Consider the following 26,388-nt stretch of genomic DNA (forward strand, 5'->3'; position numbering starts at 1 on the left):
AAGGCTGACTAGTCCATGGAACTCTTCCTGCATCCACTAAACGAAGACATTTGACGACGGCATTGGCTTTATTAGATTTATTAGACTTTGTGATGATGGAGTCTAATAACTAAAGCTCCCAGTGAATCCCTGTAGCCACTGGGGTGTAAAAGGAGCAGAGGTCCACTGCGTTGTCACTGTGTTGCCACTATTTAACACCGTTTTTGCAGATTGTACAGGTTGCCATTGTTTCATTTTTGGCTTGAAAATATGAGCACACGCTGCTACTCTTTCTTGCTTCCATCTTTCTTCTTCGTCTGTGTCGTCCGCCTGTTTTTTTTCCCGCTGGCCCGAGTCGCTGAGTCACGTGACATCTCAAAGCAAGAGGCGGGGGCGTGTCTGCTTCGCTCTGACGTACAGGTGCAGACGCTCAGAGACGCAGACAGACCAGATAGTTAGTCTTTGAAAACACGGCAGCAGTGCGGAGGAGTAAAAGCTCAACCAAAGTATCGATGTTTTTGTCGCAGTATCGATCGATATCAATACTAGCGTTGGTATCGATATTATCGATATTAGGATCGATCCGTCCACACCTGCGGTTCAGTTAGTTGGTCGTTTTTGTTGGCGGAGTTCATCCTTTCGCCGTGACAAAAGCGAAAGTAACCAAACATAAGTTCAGAACCGAAGAAACTACAAACTACTAGAAGAAGAGACTCTGGTAAGAAACCACCACACGCCTGTCTGGGTGTTAGACGCTACGTTTCAGGGACGGATTCAACCTGTTGCTGGGAGTGAAACTACTTTTGCCACTGCTGCAGTTTTCATGTGGTGTCGGAAATTAAAGGGTTAAAAATCAGGTCAAAGACACATGAAGTCTCTAGCTCTATAACTAGTTTATCAGGTTATGAGGTTTATACACACCTCGGTTCTTCTTATTTACTTAGTTTTATAACACAGGTTTTAAGTTAGTTGACTTTTTTGCTAACACTCTGTTTAAATTAATCTTTTCTTGATATTGTAAACTGTGGATATGGTGGAGGTTTTGTTCCTGTGTGGTGTAGTGTACTGTAGTAAAACCTTCATACTATTTGTAAGGAAGAAGAGAGAGGAGGGTGATTAGAGAAATAACCAGGCAGGTGGTGAACAGCATAACAGATGGGAGTATATGGTCTTGTAAAAAAGTCAGTCAAAGTCATTTATTGTTCTTTTGCTTTGCCTATTGTAGAATTCACTGTTTTGTTGTCTGCCCCATCAATCCTTGTCTCACATTTACCATCCTTACTGTTTGTCAGCTCATTTTTAAAAGGATCAGTTTGAGTTGTGGCGATCATCAAATTTCTGTTCATGCATCACCTCAGCCACCTCTGTTCAAACCCTGTTCAGCAGCCAGCCAGTCATAGCAGATCACTGACCACCCATGCAGCCACACCTTACGGTATATTTTTATAATTCTTTAACAGGAGAGAGTACAAAGTCTGTGTGGGTAAGTATGCACTCTATTGCACTGATGGCAAACCAGGAAACAGCTCTCATGGACATAATCTTTATTATGTATATTATGGTATATCTATCTCTGTATGTTGCAACATTTGTTGTCTAGCCAAGTTTAATTTTCATTTCATTATTGTTTATAATTATTAGTTGTATTTTGTTTTTTGGAGAATAGAAAAACTAAAGCGTTAAACATCAGGTCAAAGACACAACACATGACATCTCTAGCTCTCTAACTAGTTTAACAGGTTATGAGGTTTATACACACCTCGGTTCTTTTTATTTACTTAGTTTTATAACGCAGGTTTTAAGTTAGTTGACTTTTTTTCTACACTCTGTTTAATTGAATCTTTTCTTGATATTGTAAACTGTGGATATGGTGGCGTTTTTGTTCCTGTGTGGTGTAGTGTAGTAAAACCTTCATAATATGTGTAAGGAAGAAGAGAGAGGAGGCTGATTAGAGAAATAACCAGGCAGGTGGTGAACAGCAAGACAGGCGGGAGTTATTTGTAAGGAAGAAGAGAGAATATGTGTCCATGCATCACCTCAGCCACCTCTCCAACCAAAAACCCTGTTCAGCAGCCAGCCAGTCATAGCAGATCAGCTGACCACCCATGCAGCCACAGCCGCTCATTACAGTATGTTTTTATCATCCGTTAACAGGAGAGAGCATCAGTAGAACACATTTACACCCTTCAAGGGAGAAAGACAGGTTCCTTTTGTAGTTCTGACCTCTTCTTCCTGTGACCAAAAGTACAAAGTCTGTGTGGGTGAGTATACAGTCTATTGCACTGATTGCAAACCAGGAAACAGCTCTATTGGACATAATGTCTATTGGCCTCTGTCTGTGTATCTATCTCTATATGTTTCAACTTGTGTTGTCATATAGCCAAGTTTAATTCTACACCAATACGTCTTATTTATTATATATAATTATTAGTTGTATTTTGGTTTTTGGCAAATAGAATAACTAAAGTTGTATATTTCCCAATTTTTTTTAAGAAAATATGTTTTTACATAATTGTGAAATGTATGTCTTATCAAAATGCAATTAATGTGGTAATTTTGTCAATATGTTTAGTTGTAGATTTATTCTATCTATTATAATTTCTTGTTACTTGTACAACTACTGTATGTTTGTAAGTCCATAAGTGGTAAGGGATTTTTTTTTCATTTGTGTGCACTGCCTACAACATACACTTTATATATGTGTGTTTGGTATGATTAGAGTTCGTCTTGATATACAGTACTGCAAAACATTGTGTAGAGAAATCCTCTCAATTTCAGTAGTGTGAGAGTTCAAAAAGCCACAGCGATGTCTACCCTGCAGGCTGAGAATCAGACACATGGCCTACTGTAACTACTGTTACTCACACTGACAAAGCATGCAAACCGTAAATGTATTGTAAATGTACGAGAGCCTACCAAAACATTTTTTTTGGAAAAGTGGAGATATATTTTTTAATATAGTCTCTTTTTTAGTTTGATACACTTGACCCAGCGACGTATGGGGTGCCGAATGTAAAAGGAGCACCTACAGTGGCAGCGGTTCAAAGTGACTAGGGTTTTTACTGCAGTACTGCCGCGTCGCCACGGTGCAGCGAGTGCGTCGCTGACTAAAGATTTTTAATCCTGCAGCCGGCTGAAAAAAATCAGGACGCTAGTCTCGTTTTAACCACCAGGTGGCGCAGCGTTGATTAGAAGCCTCCAAAGCACTACAGCGTAACTGAGGTCCGACTGTTCATTTCTACCTGTAACACACATATTTTACACCAGACCTATTTTACTGTTAAGTTTTTACTATTAAGTATATGTTGTGTGCTAAAACATGGGGAGTGTGAAGGGCAACAACTTGTTGATGGCTTAGTTATTTTCTGTTCACTGCAAAGTTATAATTGTTCTGTGTGGTTTAAAACAGGCAGCGCCACAGCAGCAACACATTCTTGTTTTCATTCTCCTCAGCTTTTTCGTTTCTTTAAATAGAAGGCATCTCTTAAAAATATGTACACACCCACCGCTCTAACATCTGATACAACATATTGACTTCACATAATACCATGATTATGCGTCGCGGTTTAATTTATATAATTTGAATGCGCATGGCCAAGTAAAGACGTAGAGCGCAGTCCATCTGCGACTACAGCCGCTTATTTAGGTTTTAAACTTCCACAACTTGTTAATGAATGTTTTCCAATACTCGTAGATTTTACGTAAATAACCGTAATAATCATAGGAATTTGTTTTACAGCAGTTGTTGATAGTAATTTTGACAGGACGCCAGAAATCAGCAGATCTACAGCGACACATTACAGCAGCATGTTTGTTCCTACGCGTTTACTCTGTGTCTGCAGAACTGCAGTTTGATTAGTTTTGACTGTGTGTGTCATTGTAACTGAGTGGCTGAGATCACTTATTCGACCCGTGTACTTTTCAACATTTTAATTTCCCATCCGTCCATCCAGCCACTTTCACCGGCGTTTTCGTTTCTTTCGATGAGCTGAAAATACTTGTTTTTTACAAAAAGACACGGAATTGGAGTTAATATGTTTTTATTGTTTAGAGACAAACGGAAAACACAAAAAGTCGTTCTCTCGTTACCTCTGCTTATAATTTGGTGGAGACATCAAACTCTTACACAAACACATGACGTGTTTCTGAGTCATGTTTCCAGACAGATGTGCAAATGCAGGCTACGAGAGAAACGGGGGAGTGGCGCACGAGATGTAGCGAGAATTTGTTTTGACTGTGCGTGTCCTTGTAACTAAATGAGTAGCTGATGTGACTTATTCGGCCCGTGTACGTTTCAAAACTTTGATTTCCCATCCGTCTATCTATCCTGAATAAAAGCACCGCATTACAAACCAATAAACCGAGCAAAAATATTTTTTAACAAAAACACACGGACTTGAATTTAAAGCTGTTTTTTTTGTTTAGAGAAAAACGAAAAACAAAAAACCTCTGCTTTTAATTTTTAATGGAAGCTCATCCGTGGACGGGTCGCGGGGCAGCAGTCGTAGCAGAGAGCTCCAGACTGCCGCTCGAATGAAACACGAGATCGAATGATATGTGATGTGTTTCGTACTCAGATGACTTGGATCTGAGTTCGACCAAGCTTTTGCTTGTCTCATGTTTGCTCACAGTCGCAAAGGCAAACTTCTCATCCCTCCCCTCCCCCGTAGAGGCGCATAGACATGCTAATGTGTTGCTACTACTCGATCAGCAGGTGAAAAATACTTCAGCTCCAGGACAAAGCTCCGTGGGAGACTGGGCAGCATCAGGCGGCGTGATCAGCTGCAGGTCTAAGACTCATTAATGCAGCAAGTAGTTTGTTCTACATACGTTTAATCTGCAAAAATAAACGTATGTATTTATCGTAGCTTTCTGATCTAAGTTATTTGTAGCACTTCGATATTTAAAATATGCAGTGCATTTTAAAATGAAAATACTATTATTATTATTTGTTACCTTTATTGTAAACACAGTATTAATTGCACAATTTGGACTGGCGAAGATTTGCGCTTCTTTCATAATAATCATGGATAATCAAGGAAGAAACTGCAGTTCATAGATGTTATTCAGGGACGGTTTAATAAAGATTCAGTGTGTTTTTCAACTGAACTGTCAGCCAAGGTCGTGCATTATCAAATGAATGCGCCTGTCAGCGGGGAAGACATCAACTCTATTCAGTCGCTCTTCAGTCGCTGCTGCCGTCTCCTCCCCAGTTCACACACCTTAACACTAGGACTACTGGGTTTTCTAAATATACCAGTTCCTACTACAAGGTGTTCCTACGAGTTAACCAGCTGTTTATTTCGTTATTACTCCTTTCACCTGTACCACATAAAGTCATTGCAGAGCTACAGCCGTGTTCCTACAAAGTTAACCAGCTGTTTATTTCGTTATTCCCTCTTTCATGTCCGTCTGGTGAATGAAAGTGGGCGTGGCCATCCACGTCCCAGAGGAGGGACACTGGGGGAAGGGAAAACACGCATCAACAAGCAGGACAAAGATCTGCCTTTCTCTGTTCTTTGCTGCTACAGCCTCGGCTGCGTTGGGTTGTTAGTGTCCCTTTCACCTGTACCATATGAAATGTGTTCCTGCGAAGTTGATCAGCCGCTTTCAGAATCAGAATCGTTTTTATTCCCCAGGTTTGAACAGGGCAAACATTATTTTTATTTACAAAAAAAAATTAAAGCGTTCACATGTGATTTGTAAATGCTGCACTGAGCTCTTTTGCTTTGACGAGTTTTGTGTCTACATGAAAGCGGGCAGAACAACGTCCGAACCAATGAATGCGTTTCCAGATTGACCGGTGATGCCGCACGGGTTGCTCTCAGTTAAAACAGCTGTTTGAAGCAGGGAAAAGCGAGTTAGCTGTCCTTGTCGATGCCTTGACAATGTTTTATCATCGGCTAGATCTCTGAGCCCCGACTTTTATGTCTTCTTTGGATTAAAAAACAAATGTTGAATGTTCTCAAATAATATAATATTGCCGCCCTCCGCGGCTCCCAGTGTTTGTTTTTTTCATTGAAAACGTGGGTGTTACCGGTGGCAGACCTCTGGTCTAGATCATCCTTATTCACTTTTTTAAATTGTAGTAGTGTAACCTTAGTTAGTATTCCTTTTTATTTTTTTTATTTTATGTTTGGGAAAGGTGACATTTCAGCTACTGTGATTTTATTTGTCATCAACATTAGTTCCTACCTGCCCTTGTTGACGGGGGACAGGAAAAAGGTGACGCGCGTTGGATAAGAGCGGTGTAAAGAAAAAAGTGTACATGTGCCGTACTGTCTTGCCGTGTGGTGCATTAAAGAAGCATACCACGTAAAGAAAATTGCCCGTACCAACAGCGAGAAATTAGGGTTACAGTAGCTTGTCTGCCACAAATCGAACGCTGCACGCGGGAGGGCGCACCATTCAGCTTCTTATTTTCAGTTTTAAACTGCCATAATTTACTTACGTTCATAACTTCATACTATACCGCAACCAGCGGTTCATGGTCTTGGCGATCCATGCACTAAGTAATACAACGTTTTCATCTCGTGATCACATGGTGATGATGAGTCGCTGTTTTTCCAATAATTAAAATTAAAAAACTGCTTCCACTCAGACTCGAACCCCGGACAAAAAGTTTTATTGCCATGCATGTTAACCACTAGGCCACCAAAGACCTGATCATTGGTTGTTCTACAAGACATTATATGACGTAAGCAACTACGGTGTTTTAGGACCAAAAGTGGGAGTCAATCGCCACCTACAGGCCAAACAGACGTAACACACTCTTCCCGCAGTGCAAACTGACGCGGCAGTTTTGAATCCCAAACACGGTGGGGGTAGACACTTTTACCGGCTGCCTCTGTATAACTAGTTTTCTCACATTTAACTAAATGACACAACATGTTTTCTCATATTTAGTTAAATGTGCAAAAGTCTAAATGTAAATGTTAAATGTTGAAGCGGAGCCTCAGACCGCACACCTGCCGTTACAGCCCGTTCAATCTCCACTAATGGGAGGTTTGGGCCGGCGCGCTGTCATGGTGGAAGAGCACATTTTTCTTCGCCAAATGGGGCCGTTTTTTTCTGCAATTCGGCTTCGAATCGAATCCAATACTTCGGCATAGTATAGCCCTGGGACCGTTTTGCCCTTCTACATGTAGTCGATGTAGATCACACTGTGTGAGTCCCAGAAAATCATCTTTCTGGCCGATAGGGCAGTCTTCGCCTTCTTCGGAGCATGTTCTCTGGATGAAGTCCACTGTTTGGACTGTTCCTTGGTCTCTGGTGTGTACCAGTGGATCCATGTTTCGTCGACAGTCATGAAACAGCATGAAAACTCCTTCGAATTGCGCTTAAACAGCGTCAAACACTTCTCTGAAGTGGTCTCATGGTTGCGCTTGGGTGCCGCGTTTGCTCACTCCGGAAAACATCGCGCCGACAGCTTTCTCAAGCCCAAAATTTCATGCAGGATATGACCCACGCGGTCTTTTGAGATACTGCCTCAGCTATCTCACGCACCTTCAATCGGAGGTCTGCCAATAGGAGATCGTGGATTTTTGTCACGTTAACCTCTGTGATAGCCGTTTTCGGGGCGCCTGGGCGTGGCTCATCAAAAACCGATGTGCCACCATGTTGAAATTTGTTTAACCAAGAGAAGAGAAGAGTCACTGTACACAGCGTCCAAGTGCTCTTTGATTTCGCTGCGTGATTTACCTTACAAAAACAAGAATCGGATCACCGATCAATGCTCTATTTGCATTTTTCTAAAATCCACGGACATAACCACTTCTGCAAGCTGTGAAAATAAACGTACAAGTCCGATTCGGCTAAAATTCGTCTAAGAGAATATACTACTTTTCTTGTGATAGTGGTGCCATCGTGCGGTGGGGCTAAGTACCTATTAGACCACCCTTGTATTTTAGTTGATGACTTTCAGTGCGGATGAATGATTTGTTTTTCTTCTCCTGAAAGTAGAAAGTGTGAATTCATGAGTCAGCCTGAGAACAGAGAGGAGGGAGCCCTGCCCTCTAAAACCAGTCTGCGTGAAGACCTTGAGAGCCAGAACAAAGCTCAGAGGTGAGATGACTGAGACCATCTGAATAATTCTGTCTCCAAGTCACAGATACTGATTAATATTTCATAATCACATATTTTCTATTATTGGTCGTTTATGAAGGACTGAGAGTCATGGGAGAGTCACCAAAGTTGTTTTTCTTTCAGGTTTCATCAGAGACAAGAATCCGCTGAACTTGGACATGAACCTGAACCCAGCTGCATGTCCTGCCAGAGCGATAGGTCAAAGGACGTTATTGTTCATTTTAAAGACCAACATGCATTAGAGTCAAAGTGAGTTATTCATTTGAATCAAGTTGAAAAAACATGATGCAAAAAAAAATGCAAAGTTTATATGATGATAAATACTTCTTCTTTACATTTCTCGATCTTTCTGATGTGAGTTAGAGGCATTAATGTGAACAAGAAGCTTTTATTCACTGTTCTTCCAGCAACCGCTCTGATTAAATCTCTATTCAACCAGTAGCTCTTATCCTATAGAGCGTCTCAGGAGCTGCTCCCCTTTTAATGAAGTGCTGACTTGCAGGCAGATGTCAACACAAATGCTAATTACTCCTGGAGACTTTAGTTGTGATGTGGTTGTCAGTGAGTGTAGACGACTGTTTGTCCCTATTGTCGGCACCAGAGCCGAAGTCCAACGATAAATGAAAGCAGGAAGTAGTTAAATGTTCCTAGTGTGAGCAGCAGCTCTGCTTCATACTCACACTTCAACATAGTCACACTGGGAGCTGCCTAGTAAAACCAGTCTGATCTCAGCAGACTCCTTATTCCAACACTTGTTTAGAGATGGAGGCAGCGATATGTTGAACAATGAACAGAGCTGCTTAGACTGAAGCCACTGATTGACAGTAGAGCTTCACCACTACAGGGAGCCTGAGTCACTGCTCACATCAAACATCACTTCATGGACGTTTAACTCACGAGTTTGTTTCCAGTTAAACCCATCCTTGTGTGTGTCCTGAGCACACCCATGTGTGGCAGCCCACAGAAGGGGATCGATCAGAGAACACAATATATCCTATGTCTTGTCATGTCTTCATGGTTCCTCCACAGAGTGGACCAGCAGACCTCAGAGGTTTCCATTGCTCAGTCTGTCCAGCAGCACCAAACACACCTGGACTCCATATTTATGGTCTGTACATGTACAAATACTACTGTTCATCTGTTTTGTTCAATCATCTCCATGCTTTACTTTTGGACCAGTGGATTGTCAGTGTGTCCAACATGGATCTGATGTTTGGCTCCATGGTTTCAGTTGGATCAGGTAATTCATTTAGTTTCTGTTCCAGCTGCTGGAGGAAAACATTGTCATGTTTGTGAAGAAGGAGCTGAAGAAGATCCAGAAGGTTCTGAGTCCAGATTACCCAGAATGCTTAGAGAGTCAGAGGAGGGATAAGGGGGAGTTGGATGGTGAGGATGAAGAGCAGAAGAGGAGCAGCAGAGACGCGTTTCTGAAGATCACAGTGAACTTCCTGAGGAGGATGAAGCAGGAGGAGCTGGCTGACTGTCTGCAGAGCAGTAAGAGCATTTATCTACATAATCAGAGAAGCAATCACATATTTTACTGATTTGTTGAGTTTTTTCATATGTGGACCAAATTCTCATTCGTCTATCTTCATGAATCATAACCATTTTATTGTTCATTCAGGATCTTCTGCTACACTTTGTCAGGATCAACTTAAATCTCGCCTGAAGCAGAAGTTCCAGTGTGTCTTTGAAGGCATCGCTAAAGCAGGAAAGCCAACCCTTCTGAACCAGATCTACACAGAGCTCTACATCACAGAGGGAGGGACTGGAGAGGTCAACGATGAACATGAGGTCAGACAGATTGAAACAGCCTCCAGGAAACCAGACAGAGCAGAAACAAGCATCAGACCAGAAGACGTCTTTAAAGGCTCAGCTGGAAGAGATGGAGCCATCAGAACAGTGATGACAAAGGGAGTGGCTGGCATTGGGAAAACAGTCCTAACACAGAAGTTCACTCTGGACTGGGCTGAAGAAAAAGCCAACCAGGACATACACTTCACATTTCCATTTACATTTAGAGAGCTGAATGTGCTGAAAGAGCAAAGGTTCAGCTTGGTGGAACTTATTCATCACTTCTTCAGTGAAACCAAAGCAGCAGGAATCTGAACAAACCTGATCAGGGGGAACCTGCTTCCCTCTGCTCACCTCTGGATCACCACACGACCTGCAGCAGCCAATCAGATCCCTCCTGGGTGTGTTGACATGGTGACGGAGGTCAGAGGGTTCACTGACCCACAGAAGGACGAGTACTTCAGGAAGAGGTTCAGAGATGAGCAGCAGGCCACAACAATCATCTCCCACATCAAGGCGTCACGAAGCCTCCACATCATGTGCCACATCCCAGTCTTCTGCTGGATCACTGCTACGGTTCTGGAGGAGCTGCTGGAAACCAGAGAGGGAGGAGAGCTGCCCAAGACCCTGACGGAGATGTACATCCACTTCCTGGTGGTTCAGACCAAACTGAAGAACATCAAGTATGATGGAGGAGCTGAGACAGATCCACACTGGAGTCCAGAGAGCAGGAAGATGATTGAGTCTCTGGGAAAACTGGCTTTTGAGCAGCTGCAGAAAGGAAACCTGATCTTCTATGAGTCAGACCTGACAGAGTGTGGCATCGATGTCAGAGCAGCTTCAGTTTATTCAGGAGTGTTCACACAGATCTTTAAAGAGGAAAAAGGGCTGTATCAGGACAAGGTGTTCTGCTTCGTCCATCTGAGTGTTCAGGAGTTTCTGGCTGCTCTTCATGTCCATCTGACCTTCATCAAGTCTGGAGTCAACCTGCTGTCACATCTTATGACGAAACATGAACATACACCGTTCTACCACGTTGCTGTGGACAAGGCTTTAGAGAGTCCAAATGGACACCTGGACCTGGTCCTCCGCTTCCTCCTGGGATTTTCTCTTGAGAAAAACCAGTCATTCTTACAAGGTTTGATGACACGAATGAGAAGTAATTTACAAACCAATCAGGAAACAGTTCAATATATCAAGAAGAAAATCACAGAGTTTCCTTCTGCAGAGAAAAGCATCAACCTCTTCCACTGTCTGAATGAACTGAATGATTGTTCTCTAGTAGAGGAGATCCAACACTATCTGAAATCAGGAAGTCTCTCCACAGATAAACTGTCTCCTGCCCAGTGGTCAGCTCTGGTTTTCATCTTATTGTCTTCAGCAAATGATCTTGAAGTATTTGAGCTGAAAAAATTCTTTGCTTCAGAGGAGGCTCTTCTGAGGTTGCTGCCTGTGGTCAAAGCTTCCAACACAGCTCTGTGAGTATTTTGTAAAGCTTCTAAATGTTGACTGTACCATTTCTTTAATCAGGACTGTTTTGAATGAGAGACGTGACTATAAATGTGGTTGTCTGTCTCTGCTCGACTGAATTTGCATAGCTTTTTTTAGTGTTGTACATGTTTTATTTTGATTACAATTTATGTCCCTTACTGTCTCACCAGACTGAGTGTGTGTGACCTGTCAGAGAGAAGCTGTGAAGCTCTGTCCTCAGTTCTCAGCTCTCAGTCCTCTAGTCTGAGAGAACTGGACCTGAGTAACAACAACCTGCATAATTCAGGAGTGAAGCTACTGTGTGCTGGACTGAAGAGTCCTCACTGTCGACTGGAGACTCTCAGGTCAAGATTTTTCAGTGTGTTCTTTCATTTGACAATCTTTTGTACTTTATATTTTATGGTTTAAACCAGACATTTTTCTCATTTCATTGATTTTTTTCTAGGTTTGTCAATATGTGTCTCCATCAGGAGTGGTTGTAGTGTGTGACTTAATGATGGTGTGTAACTGTGACCAAGTCTTTGTTGTTTTGTGCCATCAGGCTGTCAGGCTGTCTGCTCTCAGAGGAAGCTTGTGTCTCTCTGGCCTCAGCTCTGAGCTCCAACCCCTCCCATCTGAGAGAGCTGGACCTGAGCTACAATCATCCAGGAGACTCAGGAGTGGAGCTGCTGTCTGCTGGAGTCAAGGATCCACACTGGAGACTGGACACTCTCAGGTATGGATACAACTACACACAGTGTCTGATGGAGGAGCAAGTGGGGATGTGGAGCTTTATGAACTTAGAACCCAACCTTGGAGTGTGTGATAATAAACACATTCAGACTTTGCTTCCTGTGGTGTCACATTAGTCTGTCCATCCCTACATACCAGCCTCCATCTGAACACAATCCTACAACAATGTGTGTGTGAGAGAGCCATGTAATGTCCATGTGTGCATGTCTCTGACCCCCTCCTCCTTTCAGGGTGGAGCCAGGTGGAGTCCGATGGTTGACACCAGGTCTGAGAAAGTGTAAGTGTGTTTGTACTGAGATCAGCAACATTCAACCATCTTCAAACTGTCATGAGTCATCATCAAACTGATGATGGATCAATAACTGCAGCTGGATTGTGTCTTGTTCTCTCCATCAGATTTCTGTCAACTCACCATTGACACAAACACAGTGAACAGGAAACTACAACTGTCTGACAACAACAGGAAGATGACACATGTGGAGGAGGATCAGTCATATCCTGATCATCCAGACAGATTTGACCGGTGTCCTCAGCTGCTGTGTAGAAATGGTCTGACTGGTCGCTGTTACTGGGAGGTTAAGTGGAGAGGATACGTTGATATATCAGTGAGTTACAGAGGAATCAGAAGGAAAGGATACAGTAGAGACTGTTTGTTTGGATACAATGATCAGTCCTGGAGTCTGAGCTGCTCTAATGGTTTTTACTATGTCAGACACAATGACATAGAAACACCCATCTCCTCCTCCTCTGTGTCGGACAGAGTATCAGTGTATGTGGACTGTCCTGCTGGTTCTCTGTCCTTCTACAGAGTCTCCTCTGACAAACTGATCCACCTTCACACCTTCAACACCACATCCACTGAACCTCTTTATCCTGGGTTTGGGTTCTTGTCTCCTGATTCCTCAGTGTCTCTGTGCGATGTCGTAGTGAGAGTTTGATGCTGTCAGAGAAACGTTGTCACTGTGACACATAGTTCAGTCTGTTCATGTCTGTCTTGTTGTCATGTCAGTTAGATGTATTAAAACAAACTATGGAGCAACTTGTGGATTGTGTGATCTTTGCATTACACCTCTTTTTCCTATTATCTTTCATTTTCCTCTGTTATTGAAATAAACTGCAAAAATGTCTCTCATCAGCTCCTTTATTACAGTTGATAAATAGTTGTGTTGCTCCCATTTATTGATTTTTCCATGAATCATTTCATTTGAAGTATTATTCACTGTTCTTCTGACAAACACTGATCAAGTTGTTTGAGATTGTGTGCTATAATATAATAAACATGTATGTAACCTTTAACTGTCAATTAATTTTTTTGCTTTTGTTCAAAATTCTAGTTGGTTTTACTTCTCGGTTTCATAAGGCCTCCTTTCCACCTCTCTGGAAACGCAGGGGGGACACGGCCCCCCCTGGAGTCCCTTCAAGACTGTTGTGTGGTCCAGGAACCGGCAGTGCCCATGATTTGATCATGAGTTCTGCACGCCTTGCGACTTACGCTCATCGTCTTACCCACTACACCACTGAGGAACCCTTCACACTTGGAGGTGCTTCTGGCGTGCTTTTAAGCCTACACTTTGAGAGCAGCGTCTAAAAGTTTCTAGAATCATGCAAGATTTGAACCCTCAACCTAACTTCACAAGAACAACCTCTTAACCTCTGAGCCACTGCTCTGTTCAGGATGTGACATGTTCAATGTTGTATTTATAGTTTATTTGGACAAAAAGAACTTGAAAGCATCTACAGGTATGGAGGACTTGAACCAACAACCTGTCTTTACAGCAGCAGCATCTTATCTCTCGGAATAATATGGTTAAGGTTGTATTTACCGTTTACTTCACAACAAGACCTTAAAAACATCTAGCATTATTTGGGGATTCAGGCCTTAATATAATAAACCTTGTCTCTATTCTTTTTGATCTGATGTCTGTTACTCTACTAATGAGTCATGACAGTCAGTTTTAGGTTGCAGTCGCATTTGTCAAATAATACTATTACATGAGTGTTGTTCTTGCGTGTACTTTTATACCAGACGGTAATGTGTAATTCAGTATGAGCAAAGCAGCTTTAAATGCTGAGTGCGATGTCGCGTCTGCCACTGTTTACACCCAAATCAACAGCAGCACCTTGACCCGCTAGTTAAACTGTCTTTCCCAAGTCTACAGCACTGGTTGAGCAAAGCTGTCGGAGCGATGGCCAGACACGCTGACAGCAGCTGAAACAAGCAGGAGGGAAGCAAACGTCAGTTAACAGACGAACCACAGATGAGACAGCGGACAGTATCCTTAAAGGTGCAGTACCGCCACCTATCGGTCATATAGTGAAACTCATCTTATCGTACAAATTTAATCTGCTCACTTGAATGAAATATGAACGAAACAAAGTCATACCAAATATTCATATACACAGAAAACATTCATATATCAATTACAAAACAGTCCTACTTAACTGAGGCTAAGTTACTGTCTGGCGACTCTATGTGACAACAACACATTAATTTGCTTAGCGCAAACATATACATTTCTATACCACGACATAGTGCAGTGTCTTATACAAATGTACCACTAAATACATGCCTCAGATGGATAGCAGAACTTTATCTATTACAAGACAACAGCTCGCCTGCTAACAAAAAACACAGAAAACGTTAGAATCCACGACAGTACGGTGTCCGGCAAGAGACATTCCGCGCTCACAGCCTTATTACAGCAGCGTTGTTACATAATAAACAAAGGGCAGCAAGTTTTACCTCAAATAGACCTATGGCATCCACTAAACGAAGACATTTGACGATGGCATTGGCTTTATTCGACTTTGGGACGATGGAGTCTAATAACTAAGGCTCCCAGTGAATCCCTGTAGCCACTGGGGCTTAAAAGAAGTAGAGGTCCTGGTATTTATATTGCATTCACACCACTGATGATTCTGAGCGTGTGGTGGTGTCAGAGTGTGGACCTGCCACTAGAAGGAGCCATTTATCTAAATATCAGAGTAAGCTGAACACAAGTCAAATGAGTTGTCTCTAACTAAATCTGGTCTAAATTATGTCTTAAAATGCTTAAAGATTTGTTCGATTTTTTAATGTATGTTTTGTTTTGGATAAATTTAAATTTTTTTATTATCATGTGTGTATGAATTTGTGCTGCTCATGCTCAAAGACTTTTAAATAACAACAGGACAGAGTTACTGAGGAAAGAAGTGTTTATTAATAATAGCTGTGGTAGCAATAACTGTAACAATAGTTATGATAATCATATACAATAAACCATATTTGATGAAGCAGATTGAGAGCATACAGAAACAATAACCAGGTAAAAATCTAAAAATACCTAAAACAAAACAAAAACAACAAACAAAAAAACTATTTGATTAAGTGAAGCTGCAATTAGACATCAGGATCTCTTTGTTTGTGTAATGTACAGTAATACAATATTCCACTACTGATCAGGAAGAAGAAGGGAGGATACATAAAGAATAAAGCAACACTGGAGCCACAACCTGACGAATGAGACAAAAAAAGCCCATAAATACAAACAGAATGGAAGAATTCAGTTTTTCTTTCAGTTTTTACTCAATAATCAGCATTCAGACGTTTTTGCTTCGGGGATCTGCATAGGACAGGGAGGCTGCTGAGGTTTGGGGAATGACATGGGTTTTAAAGGTAACAGTATACTTAATTGCAAGCGTCAGAGCATCCGAATGGACCAAGTTTTGGGAAGCTCAGATGAGCTGAAAACAACTGGAAGCTGGAAAGACTGGCTCTTCCATCATCACAACAATGCTCCACATCCAGCTGTTGCAGCCTGTAGCTTCCCACATGTTTACGCCTTGTTTGAAGGCAAAACGTCTCGCCCACTTGTTTCTGTTTCCACACAGGCTGATAGTGCAGCTTATACACATATACATGTATATATCAATTAAAAATATTTAAATGTTTTTCAACATTTATGCTTGATGCATAGTCTTTACGCTTGTGCTCACTGAGACAGATCTCACAGGAAATAAACACATCATCATAACCAACAAAGTAAATTAATTTGCGTTGACTTAAAAACCAATTTGGAAGAAATACAATAACTGCAATTATCTGTATTACCATTTAAGGAAATGTACCGCTGTGGCGTGAGCTTTAAGCTGATAATGCATAATCGGTCACATGGGAAGCTTTCGTTCATATGCAGCCTTTAGGTCGAGCCCACACAAAAACTGTCTCTGCAGCAAGTATACTGTGGCCTTTATGGTGGAGGTAGGTGTGGTTTTGGCTGAACTGTAGCTGTAGTCAGGCTCTATAGGCTATAGACTGGGAGTGGAGGATGGAGGGTCTGGTTGCCAGGAAGTGTCAGATAATAATAGCTGCTTTTGGACTTTTATATGAGGTATACACAATACAAAGAGGAAAACACACATACTGACTGTTTTGGTAGGAAGCGTAGGGAACATTGAGTCTGTGTACTGTAATGCAGGTAAAGGTTCGATGCCCTAGTTTTTCTAGTGGTGTTTTTGTTTAATTTAAGGCAGGGGTTTCTTGGAGAGGATGTGGATGGGAGGTGGGAGGCCTCGGGGGTCACAGTAAGGACAGCATGCTGGCTTAAACAGAAGGGTACAGTAATCAGCCATAGAGAATACCAGAGCTAGAATGAATGCTGCTTCACACCGTTTAATCTCTCCAGTGGGTGATGGATAGAGAGCACTTACAGTACATGTAAACAGGACAAAAGTCTTAACTATTAAGTGAAAGAGCGGGGGGGAAATCAGAATCAAAAGAACATGTCAGAGATCCGAGGGGTCCTGAATCTCCGAAGATTGACATCGTTAGTTGCTTTTCATTTTTTGTTTGTTGTCCATAAAGTCTCGCTTGGGTTTCTCCCGCCGTGTTTATGCAACCAGTCCGTTCTGTATCCGTTAGTTCATCCCACCGCAGGGAGTTCTTCTGCCGAGCGATGGGGTGAAGAGAGTTTTTCAAAAAAAAAAAAAAGTCCGTCCGCAGGATGCACCCGCAGTGGTTCAGTCCTAGTCTGTGATGCTTTAAGACGTTCCTCCAGGGGTTCGTCCACGACACTGAAAACAAAGCCGCCGGCCGCAAACGCTCAGCTGAGAGAGACATAAATGCATTTGCATACCTGGGATGTACGACTGAAAGGCCTCACACTGAGCCACAGTCGTCAAAAGAATAACACGAGAGTCCAAGTTTGTTTGCAAAGATAAACTGGACAAGAAAGAATAAAGACGATGATAAGGAGTAAACATCTGGTCATGACCCACTGCCTCATACGAAGGGCTCCAACATACAGTCAACTACGATCATTTCAATATATCACACACAACAAATGAAGGGATTTCATTGGTTAAAAAGACAGCTGTCTGTATTCCTACACACATCTGAGCTGAGCCAACGGAAGCATCAACACAGTAAACGTTGGCACTTCTTTCATTGACTGCCATCTGAACACTGGCTTTCATTAGAAGACAGTATTAACAAGCTATACAATGGATCTCTTTAATATATTGATTCTTCAAAAATCCGGTTTTCTGTCAAAAACTAATTTCTAAGTGACTACAAAGTTTTGAAGGTTCGTATCCTCTCGCATGACTCTTGCATATATGTACGATCTGAAATGATAAACACTCAGCGGCCACTTTATTAGGTACGTCTGCACAGTCTAAGTCCGTTCAACATGACAACTCTGCTATTAATAGGACTGTTTTACACGTCCATCGTCTCATTCTTACTGGAGTGTGTCATGTGCCACCACATAATGAAACCTCCCCAATAGCAGGTGAACCTAATAAAATGCCAGTGAGTGGAACACATTGTAATATTATACATTGAACACAGACAATAACAATGTCACATTTCGTTTTTCACATTAAACAATGATCATGGGACAGGATTTATAATATTCTGAATCTGCACACACGTCACAAGAGGTAAAGAAGGTAGATCAGACTCTCCGTGGTTTTGACCTGCAGTAGGAAGCTCTACAGTGGAGACCCAGCGTCTGTTCTCAGAGTCTGTTATTTTTGAAATATATTTACTTTCCCCATCTTTTTCTGCGCCACGTCTCCTTGCGTTTATACATTTTTAAAACCCCTGGCTGACAAAGATTGGGACTGATCCCGTAGCATTTACATTGAAGTCTCTCCCTCCAGATCCCTAAGGCTGCAGAGAACCGGTGTTATTTTTAAATGCTTCCCTCGTCCGCCTCCATTTTTTTTCTCATTTCCTTCCTCTCTTTTCTTCTGGTCTGGCCAAGGCATTACAGTCTGTTTGGGTCATCAGAAGAAGAAGAAGTCCAGCATATTGTCAGAAACATTTTGCTATATCATCTACATGTTTATAATTTACAGATTACTGTATGTATATAAAAACATCTACCTAAAAAGTTTAAGAGTTTTCGAAGTTACATTCAGTAGCTGAACTAAAGAAAAACAAAACCATAGAAATGTCAACAGAACTTCACACAAGTAGAAAACTGAACATACATTGACAGTGCATTGGATCCTGCATGACAATTAAAAACTAAGGGCAAGAATTGCAGACCACAAATAGATATATCTATATTTATATATAAATGTTTTTTACTGGTAATACAATAAATACAACATTAGTAAATGGCTACAACTGACTCTTAATCCATACCTGACAGCATGTTATTAGTACAATGTTTGAATACAGAAGGATGCCACTAAAGTAGAGATCCATACGAATAGAAAGGTTTAATTCCATCCCTCTTAGTTCTATTTGCACAGACAAATGTAAGAATATGTATTTTATTCATATGCTTCTTTTTTTTCTGGAATCCACAAAATGCTGACTACTTGACAAAACTAACCAGAAAAGTAGAAACTACACTACCGCAGTCAGTTAGTGGAAGACAGGCTGGAAACGCTTCGAATAAAGACTGCTCCGTTTTCCCATAACAATCACATAGTGACATGTCTGTTGGACCTGTTCCCCCTGGTCTGCCCACTCCCCATGGCTCCTGCCCCATCCAGCAGGGGGCGATGGGGGGGGGGGGGGGTGGACAATCAAAGGACGAAGCAGAAGAAGGCATCATTTACCTCCTTCTTCTACATTGCAATAACAATTTTCCTTTTTTGTTAAACATACATACTATATTACATACATATACAGTAATATGTATATACATACATTAGTTAGCTTTTTTTGGATATCATAAACTTAAAAAAGTATACAAAAAATAAAATGTTTTTATGATGATCTGTCTAATTGTTCTCCTTCAGTCAGCAAGGCCTGGTTTTTAGGGGTTAGAGCCAGAAGGGACTTGTCCCCGTGGACTAGAAGCTCCGGCCTCGGAGCTCCATACAGTAAGTGTCCTCCTCGCCTCCTGTCACACCGCGAAAGGCTCCTTTTGCAAATCTGCTCTTTTTGTGTCAGTTGCTGATTTTTCTGTGCTTCTGTGTCCATGCTCTTCCTTTTTCAGCTGATGCCTCGTTAGTGATTCGTTTATTTAGTAAAAAAAGAGAGAACAAGCGAGTCAGTGTAAAGAGGACAACATTCTCAAACGGGAAGTGCGACTTTGACTTGGTAAAAAAAGGATGTACAGTAAATACATGGTTTGTTTTATTTCTTTACACTGAGGAAAGTAAACAAATGCCTCAAAATGTTTTGAACACTGACATTAAAACAGCGTTATTCTGTAAACAAATAGTTTCATTGCTGTTACACAATTTAAAAAAATCATAATATCACATTGTACACGGTGAAAAAAGTGCCTTGTACACATGTACATTCATCTGGGTTAGTATGGTTGCTACAGCGAGGACCAACGCTTTTCTCCCTTCCTCGTGATTTCACTGAAAACAGGAAGGCAGCAAGAGCAAAGACAACACAGGAGCAGTCACTGAAATATCTTCTAATGAGATTAGTGCTCATTGAGTGGACTCTCTTATCTCTAATCCGCCTTGGATGCTGCTTCTCCTCACACTTCCCCTCTCCCTGCGCTATCGACTCCCATCTTTACGACCTCATCACACTCAGCTGCTTTATTGCTCAGATCTTTCTTGGCCTGTGTTGCTTTTTAGCTCTGGGCCTGTGTGTGTGTGTTTTTTTTTTATTGTTCATGACAGAGATCGTCGTGACAAGTCACAAGGCAGAAGCAACTTGAGGATTGTGTAATCTTTGCATTAAACCTCTGCTGTATGTCCTGATCTCCCCAGCTGGATTTTGATTTTTTTTTCCGATTATCTTTAATTTTCCTCTGTTATTGCTGTTATTGCTCACATTTCTTGATCTTTCTGTGAATCATTTCATTTCATTTTATTTGAAGTGTATGTGAGGGAGAAGCTTTTTTCAATGTTTTTCTTGCAAACACACTGATCATTGATTAAATCTCCATCCAGCCAGTAGCTAAAGTTGATTCCAGATTGTGGGCTGTAATATAATAGGAATTTCTCTATTCTCAAGCATTAACTGACAAACACCACATGCTATGTAACCTTTACTTCCAAATGTTTTGCTATGTTAGTATGTTGGCTTTGATTCCTTCCAACCTTTACAACTGTTTTAGTCATTCATAATCAAAATTCTAGTTCTTTTTTTACTCTTCAGTTTCATAACCTTTCCACTTCTCTGGAAGCGCAGGGAGGACACGGCCCCCCCTGGAGTCCCTCTAGGACTGTTGAGTGATCCAGGAACCAGCAGTGCCCAGGATTCGATCATGAGGTCTGCACGCCTTGTGACTTACGCTCATCGTCTTATCCAGTACACCACTGAGGAACCCTTCACACTTGGAGATGCTTCTGGCGTGCTTTTAAGCCTACACTTTGAGAGCAGTGTCTAAAAGCTTCTAGTATCATGCAAAATTTGAACTTTCAACTTCACAAGAACAACCTCTTAACCTCTGAGCCACTGCTCTGTTGAGGTTGCGACATGTTCAGTGGTGTATTTACAGTTTATTTGGACAAAAAGGACTTGAAAGCATCTTATCTTTCTGAGTAATATGTTTAAGCTTGTATTTACAGTTTACTTGACGACAAGGCCTTAAAAAGGTTAAGCATTATTTTGGGATTTAGGCTTTAAAATAGGACACTTAAGGTAAAGGAAAGAAAGTAAACAGTACAAATCTTTAATGGCTTAGAGGTTATGAGCTCAATTAAACACGGTGAGGTTTGACCTTTGAGAGGTTCCCACCTAGAATTAAGGTAAAATGTCTCCAAAGTCAATGGCTGTATCTGTGGCTGAAAGTGCAGGATGTCAGAACTCTTGGTCATGAGGCTGTGTGTTTTATTATTAGTTGTGTTCAGTGTTCAGAGGGAAAAAAACTAAATCAAAACAAAACTCAAAATTATAAATAATATTATTAAAGACATAATGACATAAACAAACCCATTTTTATCAGTCTGGGAGTACGGACCATTGTTGTTTAAAGCCACTGGGGCTTCATTTTCTGCGCAAGACTCTTAGTTTTACAGCCTCTCCACCACGACCTGTAACACAGACAGGTAGTTTATTTGTAGTCAGTCCTACCAAACATGTCTAAATTACCCTGTGGTCATCCTATTATAAATGTCTCTATTCTTTTTCATCTGATGTGACAGTCACATTTCACCATTCACACTTAAATGAAATAGAAATGAAACAAACCCATACCAAATATTTATATATGTAGGGCAGTCATTTTGTAACGACCACTAGGTGGCGCCGCGGCTGTAATAGGGCTGTGAGCGCGGATTGTCCCTCGCTGGACACCGTACTCCCGGACCCATTGTATTCTGGGTGCTGCGGGAGTATTTTATGTTTTCTTGCTTTCTGTGGAAAGGTGAGAACCTGCATGACCACCGGGTATTATCTTAATAATGGATTAAGTTCTGGCATTCATCGGGGGCATGTATTAGGTCTTATATTTGTGTTAGACATTGCACTATATTTTGTTTTCGGAATTTATGTGTTTGCACAAAGCAAATTGGTTATTTACTTAAGTGTCTTATAATATCGGACAGTAGCTTCGCCTCAGTTCTGTGTTTAATTTATAATTATTTTCAATGGCTGTGTTTCATTTAGATTTCATAACTGTCCTGTGGTATTATTTATGACAGATAGGAATTTCTTTATTTATTTCTGTTTTTGTTGATTAGAGATATGATGAGATACGATGTTTTCTTGCTTTCTGTGGAAAGAATAAGAGCGGAGCCGTAGGTCCCGGCCGCAACTTCGACTACTCAGCGTCTGGTGTCTTTGTGCTGCCCACACCCCTCAACAAATCACGACCAAAACACAGCGCAGACGGCCGGAGGGGTCTGGACGTTCCAAGCACGACGCACGACAGAGACCGAGAGGGCGGGTTACATATACACAGCATATATTCGAATTTTAAACACAAAACATTCCTACACAACTGATGCAAAGTTACTGTCCGGCCACTCCATGTCCGGCAAGGGACAATCCGCGCTCCCAGCCTTATTACAGCAGCGTAACGGCGCCATCTGGTGGCCGTTACAGATCACTGCCCTACATTAACATGAAATACGATGGTGGCATGTACAGTAAGATTGAGGGAGAAAAAGAAAAGAACAGTGAGTAACTCATTGTATCAAGGAGGTTGACCAGCATCTGAATTTATAACTAAGAGATGGTTCGGATGGTTCATTGTGCATATTTCTGGAAGTGGCATATCTTGGCTGACATATTTCCTAAGACACTACATAAATGACAGGGGATTTATTTTATAAATCAATTACTGATTATAATTAAATCTGTTTATTCACCTTAACAACACAAATTTGTTCAGAACTGTTTTAGAGAAGTTAATTTATCGCACCACTGACTAGTATTAAAGCTTTATCAGTCCCTACTGCTCCTTTAGTCACTCATCCATATTATCATCATTACATGGGTTCTGTGATATCAGACAGTGAGCTGCACGATGTAACATAGGAAAAACAAAGGGCAGCAAGTATTAACTCAAATAGACTGTCTATGGGAAACAACAGCCATAATCATATCTTTCTGTATGTACTTAAAATGATCAAATTGAGCAGGAAACATAACAACATAGTTTTAGTAAAACACAACCATCACCAGCTCAGACATGAGGATGAGTGAAGTCTTGAACTTACTGAAATCCGCCTCTTTCTTTAGTTTTATTGATTTCAAGCTGACAATAACTTGGTTTACACTGTTCTTGTAAATGTAACTCTTTTCTAGAGTTTCCATTATCATTGTTTATTTGTAATAAATATATATTAAAGCCATGTAGGAAGGCTGACTAGTCCATGGAACTCTTCCTGCATCCACTAAACAAAGACATTTGACGACGGCATTGGCTTTATTAGACTTTATTAGACTTTGTGACGATGGAGTCTAATAACTGAGGCTCCCAGTGAACCCCTGTAGCCACTGGGGTGTAAAAGGAGCAGAGGTCCTGGTATTAGGAGAAGCGCTTTGCATACTTTGTAACATGGGTACAGGTGTATTTGTGGTGCATTCACACCACTAATGATTCTCAGCATGTGGGATGTGGACCTGCCATTAGAATTTTTTTTTTTTTTTTTAAATATCAGAGTAAGCTGAACACTGCATGTAGTCAAGTGAGTTGTCTCTAACTAAATCTGATCAAAATTATGTTTTAAAAAGCTTAAAGATCTGTTAGATCTTTTTCTGTCCCTTTTGTTTTGCATACCTTTCAATTTTTTATTATCATGTGTATCATGAATTTGTGCTGCTCATGCTCAAAGACTTTTAAATAACAACAGGACAGAGTTACTGAGGAAAGTGTTTATTAATAATACTGTAGCTGTCGTAGCAATAACTTTAACAATAGTTATGATAATCATATATAATTACCCATATTTGTGTTGGAGAAATACTGCATTTAATCATTGAAACATTGTTGGAATTTATTTTGCTGATCTGCTCAAGCCTTGTCAGCTGTGCTATAGCCTTGAAGTTTTCTCCCTTCTGCTCTGCAAGAAATAGGGAGTACCAGTGTGTAGCATTCTTATCTGATGTGCTCTTCATGTCCATCTGACCTTCATCAACTCTGGAGTCAACCTGCTGTCACAAATATCTTGGTTTAAACATTTTATGATGAAACATAGAACTTCACAGTTCTACCGTGGTGCTGTGGACAAGGCTTTAAAGAGTCCAAATGGACACCTGGACCTGGTCCTCCGCTTCCTCCTGGGATTTTCTCTTAAGAAAAACCAGTCATTCTTACAAGGTTTGATGACACGAATGAGAAGTAATTTACAAACCAATCAGGAAACAGTTCAATATATCAAGAAGAAAATCACAGAGTTTCCTTCTGCAGAGAAAAGCATCAACCTCTTCCACTGTCTGAATGAACTGAATGATTGTTCTTTAGTAGAGGAGATCCAAGACTATCTGAAATCAGGAAGTCTCTCCACAGATAAACTGTCTCCTGCCCAGTGGTCAGCTCTGGTTTTCATCTTATTGTCTTCAGCAAATGATCTTGAAGTATTTGAGCTGAATAAATTCTCTGCTCCAGAGGAGGCTCTTCTGAGGCTGCTGCCTGTGGTCAAAGCTTCCAACACAGCTCTGTAAGTATTTTGTAAAGCTTCTAAATTTTGAATGTACCATTTATTTAATCAGGACTGTTTTTGAATGAGAGACATGAATATAAATGTGACTACCTTTCTCTGCTTAACTGAATTTGCGTAGCTTTTTTTAGTGTTGTTCATTTTTCATTTTGATTACAATTTATTTCCATTACTGTCTCACCAGACTGAGTAGCTGTAACCTGTCAGAGAGAAGCTGTGAAGCTCTGTCCTCAGTTCTCAGCTCTCAGTCCTCTAGTCTGAGAGAACTGGACCTGAGTAACAACAACCTGCAGGATTCAGGAGTGAATGTTCTGTGCGCTGGACTGAAGAGTCCTCACTGTCGACTGGAGACTCTCAGGTTTTATTCTTATTGTTTTAAATGCGAGTGTTTTCAGATGTCAAACCCTTAAAATAAGAGATAAAACAGTTTAAACTAACTTATATCTTCCATCAGTTGCTTGTTCTAGTAGTTTTTTTAATAATGTGTATATTTTATGTATGTGTGTATATATGTGTTTTATAATGTGTGTACTTTAAGTTAAAGTTAAGATATGAAAAATAACATTGCATTGTTTATAATTTTGTCCACCTGTGTCTCAGCCTGAGTGTGTGTGACCTGTCAGAGAGAAGCTGTGAAGCTCTGTCCTCAGCTCTCAGCTCTCAGTCCTCTAGTCGGAGAGAACTGGACCTGAGTAACAACAACCTGCAGGATTCAGGAGTGAATTTTCTGTGCGCTGGACTGAAGAGTCCTCACTGTCGACTGGAGACTCTCAGGTCAAGATTTTTCAGTGTGTTTTTTCATTTCATTGATTTTATTTTAGCTTTGTCAATATCTGTCTTCTTTGCCATCAGGAGTGGTTCTAGTGTGTGACTTTATGATGGTGTGTACAGTACTTGTAACCTGTAAGTCTTTGTTGTTTTGTGCCAGCAGGCTGTCAGGCTGTCTGCTCTCAGAGGAAGCTTGTGTCTCTCTGGCCTCAGCTCTGAGCTCCAACCCCTCCCATCTGAGAGAGCTGGACCTGAGCTACAATCATCCAGGAGACTCAGGAGTGAAACTGCTGTGTGCTGGAGTCAAGAATCCACACTGGAGACTGGACACTCTCAGGTATGGAGAGACTTGTCTTAACAAAGACGTCAACAGGAGCAACTCACTGACACAGAGCATACGCTTAGTGAAGAGCCACTAAATTTCTGTTGCTCTAGTGAAACGTGCTTATCCACAAAATGGCAGACTGAGTAGAAGAAGAAGAACCAGAGCATAGGTGAACAAACTATGTAAAAATAACAGTCAAATCACTCATACAACCAAAAACACTCCTTTTAAACCAAGAACAAAAACTAAAAGACCAGGAGGGAAATAACAGAATGGTTTTACACTTTCACTGGGCTTTCCCACACATTTTATACTGGTCTTTAAACACAGGACTTAGAAGACTCCCCCCTTGGGAAAATTGTGTCCTCTGAGACCAAAACTGATTTGACATAGGGGTAGAAACCTTTTCTCCACCTCACCTCCTGCTCCGTTGCTTTCTGTGGTGTCACATTAGTTTGGTGGTGACAGGGTGAGCAGGTGTCTGACACCAAAAGTGATAAAGTGAAATAGAGAAGTCAAAGCTTTTCTCCACGTCACCTCCTGCTCCGTAGATTCCAACATAAGGATCCAATTCCTTAGCTTTTGCTGAATGTCCATCCCTACATACAAGCCTCCATCTGAACACAATCCTACAACAATGTGTGTGTGAGAGCCATGTAATGTCCATGTCTGCATGTCTCTGACCCCCTCCTCCTTTC

The 26,388-nt window shown here is 41.2% G+C and overlaps 2 protein-coding genes across 8 annotated transcripts in view; both read left to right on the forward strand.

Moving 5' to 3' along the window:
- Window positions 1–413: 413 nt before the first annotated feature.
- LOC114853387 (NACHT, LRR and PYD domains-containing protein 3-like) lies at window positions 414–10,173 on the forward strand. 3 transcript variants are annotated; one of them, XM_055508274.1, is made up of 7 exons: window positions 414–697; window positions 2,134–2,240; window positions 7,939–8,043; window positions 8,188–8,313; window positions 9,094–9,172; window positions 9,330–9,558; window positions 9,689–10,173. In XM_055508274.1, exons 3-7 carry the CDS (start codon window positions 7,955–7,957, stop codon window positions 10,171–10,173), a joined length of 1,008 nt encoding a protein of 335 aa, XP_055364249.1. In that variant the 5' UTR covers window positions 414–697; window positions 2,134–2,240; window positions 7,939–7,954. The 3 variants fall into 3 exon arrangements, with proteins under 3 accessions (XP_055364249.1, XP_055364271.1, XP_055364235.1); XM_055508296.1 differs by having other exon boundaries at window positions 7,942–8,043; XM_055508260.1 differs by lacking the exon at window positions 414–697 and having other exon boundaries at window positions 1,284–2,240.
- Window positions 10,174–10,269: 96 nt separating this feature from the next.
- LOC114853379 (NACHT, LRR and PYD domains-containing protein 12-like) overlaps window positions 10,270–26,388 on the forward strand; it is a 53,005-nt gene continuing 36,886 nt past the window's right edge. Inside the window, exons 1-5 of one of the 5 annotated variants that reach the window (XM_055508043.1) lie at window positions 10,270–11,336; window positions 24,782–24,955; window positions 25,198–25,371; window positions 25,529–25,702; window positions 25,801–26,373. In XM_055508043.1, coding sequence (XP_055364018.1) covers window positions 10,270–11,336; window positions 24,782–24,955; window positions 25,198–25,371; window positions 25,529–25,702; window positions 25,801–25,837 — 1,626 coding nt within the window. In that variant the 3' untranslated portion in view covers window positions 25,838–26,373. Of the gene's footprint in view, window positions 11,337–11,519; window positions 11,694–11,890; window positions 12,065–12,311; window positions 12,359–12,477; window positions 13,987–24,781; window positions 24,956–25,197; window positions 25,372–25,528; window positions 25,703–25,800; window positions 26,374–26,388 lie in introns of those variants that run through there. The other 4 variants (XM_055508000.1, XM_055507963.1, XM_055507977.1 and 1 more) reach the window with 4 other exon arrangements.

The sequence above is a fragment of the Betta splendens genome, chromosome 1 (assembly GCF_900634795.4).
Source record: "Betta splendens chromosome 1, fBetSpl5.4, whole genome shotgun sequence".
In the NCBI taxonomy this organism is placed as follows: Eukaryota; Metazoa; Chordata; class Actinopteri; order Anabantiformes; family Osphronemidae; genus Betta; species Betta splendens.

Excerpts from the sequence above, each read along its gene's own strand:
- LOC114853387 (XM_055508274.1), top strand. The coding sequence starts at position 7,955 with ATGAGTCAGCCTGAGAACAGAGAGGAGGGAGCCCTGCCCTCTAAAACC. Across the intron at positions 8,314-9,093 it reads CAACATGCATTAGAGTCAAA|AGTGGACCAGCAGACCTCAG; the intron begins GTGAGTTATTCA and ends GTTCCTCCACAG. Across the intron at positions 9,173-9,329 it reads ACCTGGACTCCATATTTATG|CTGCTGGAGGAAAACATTGT; the intron begins GTCTGTACATGT and ends TTTCTGTTCCAG.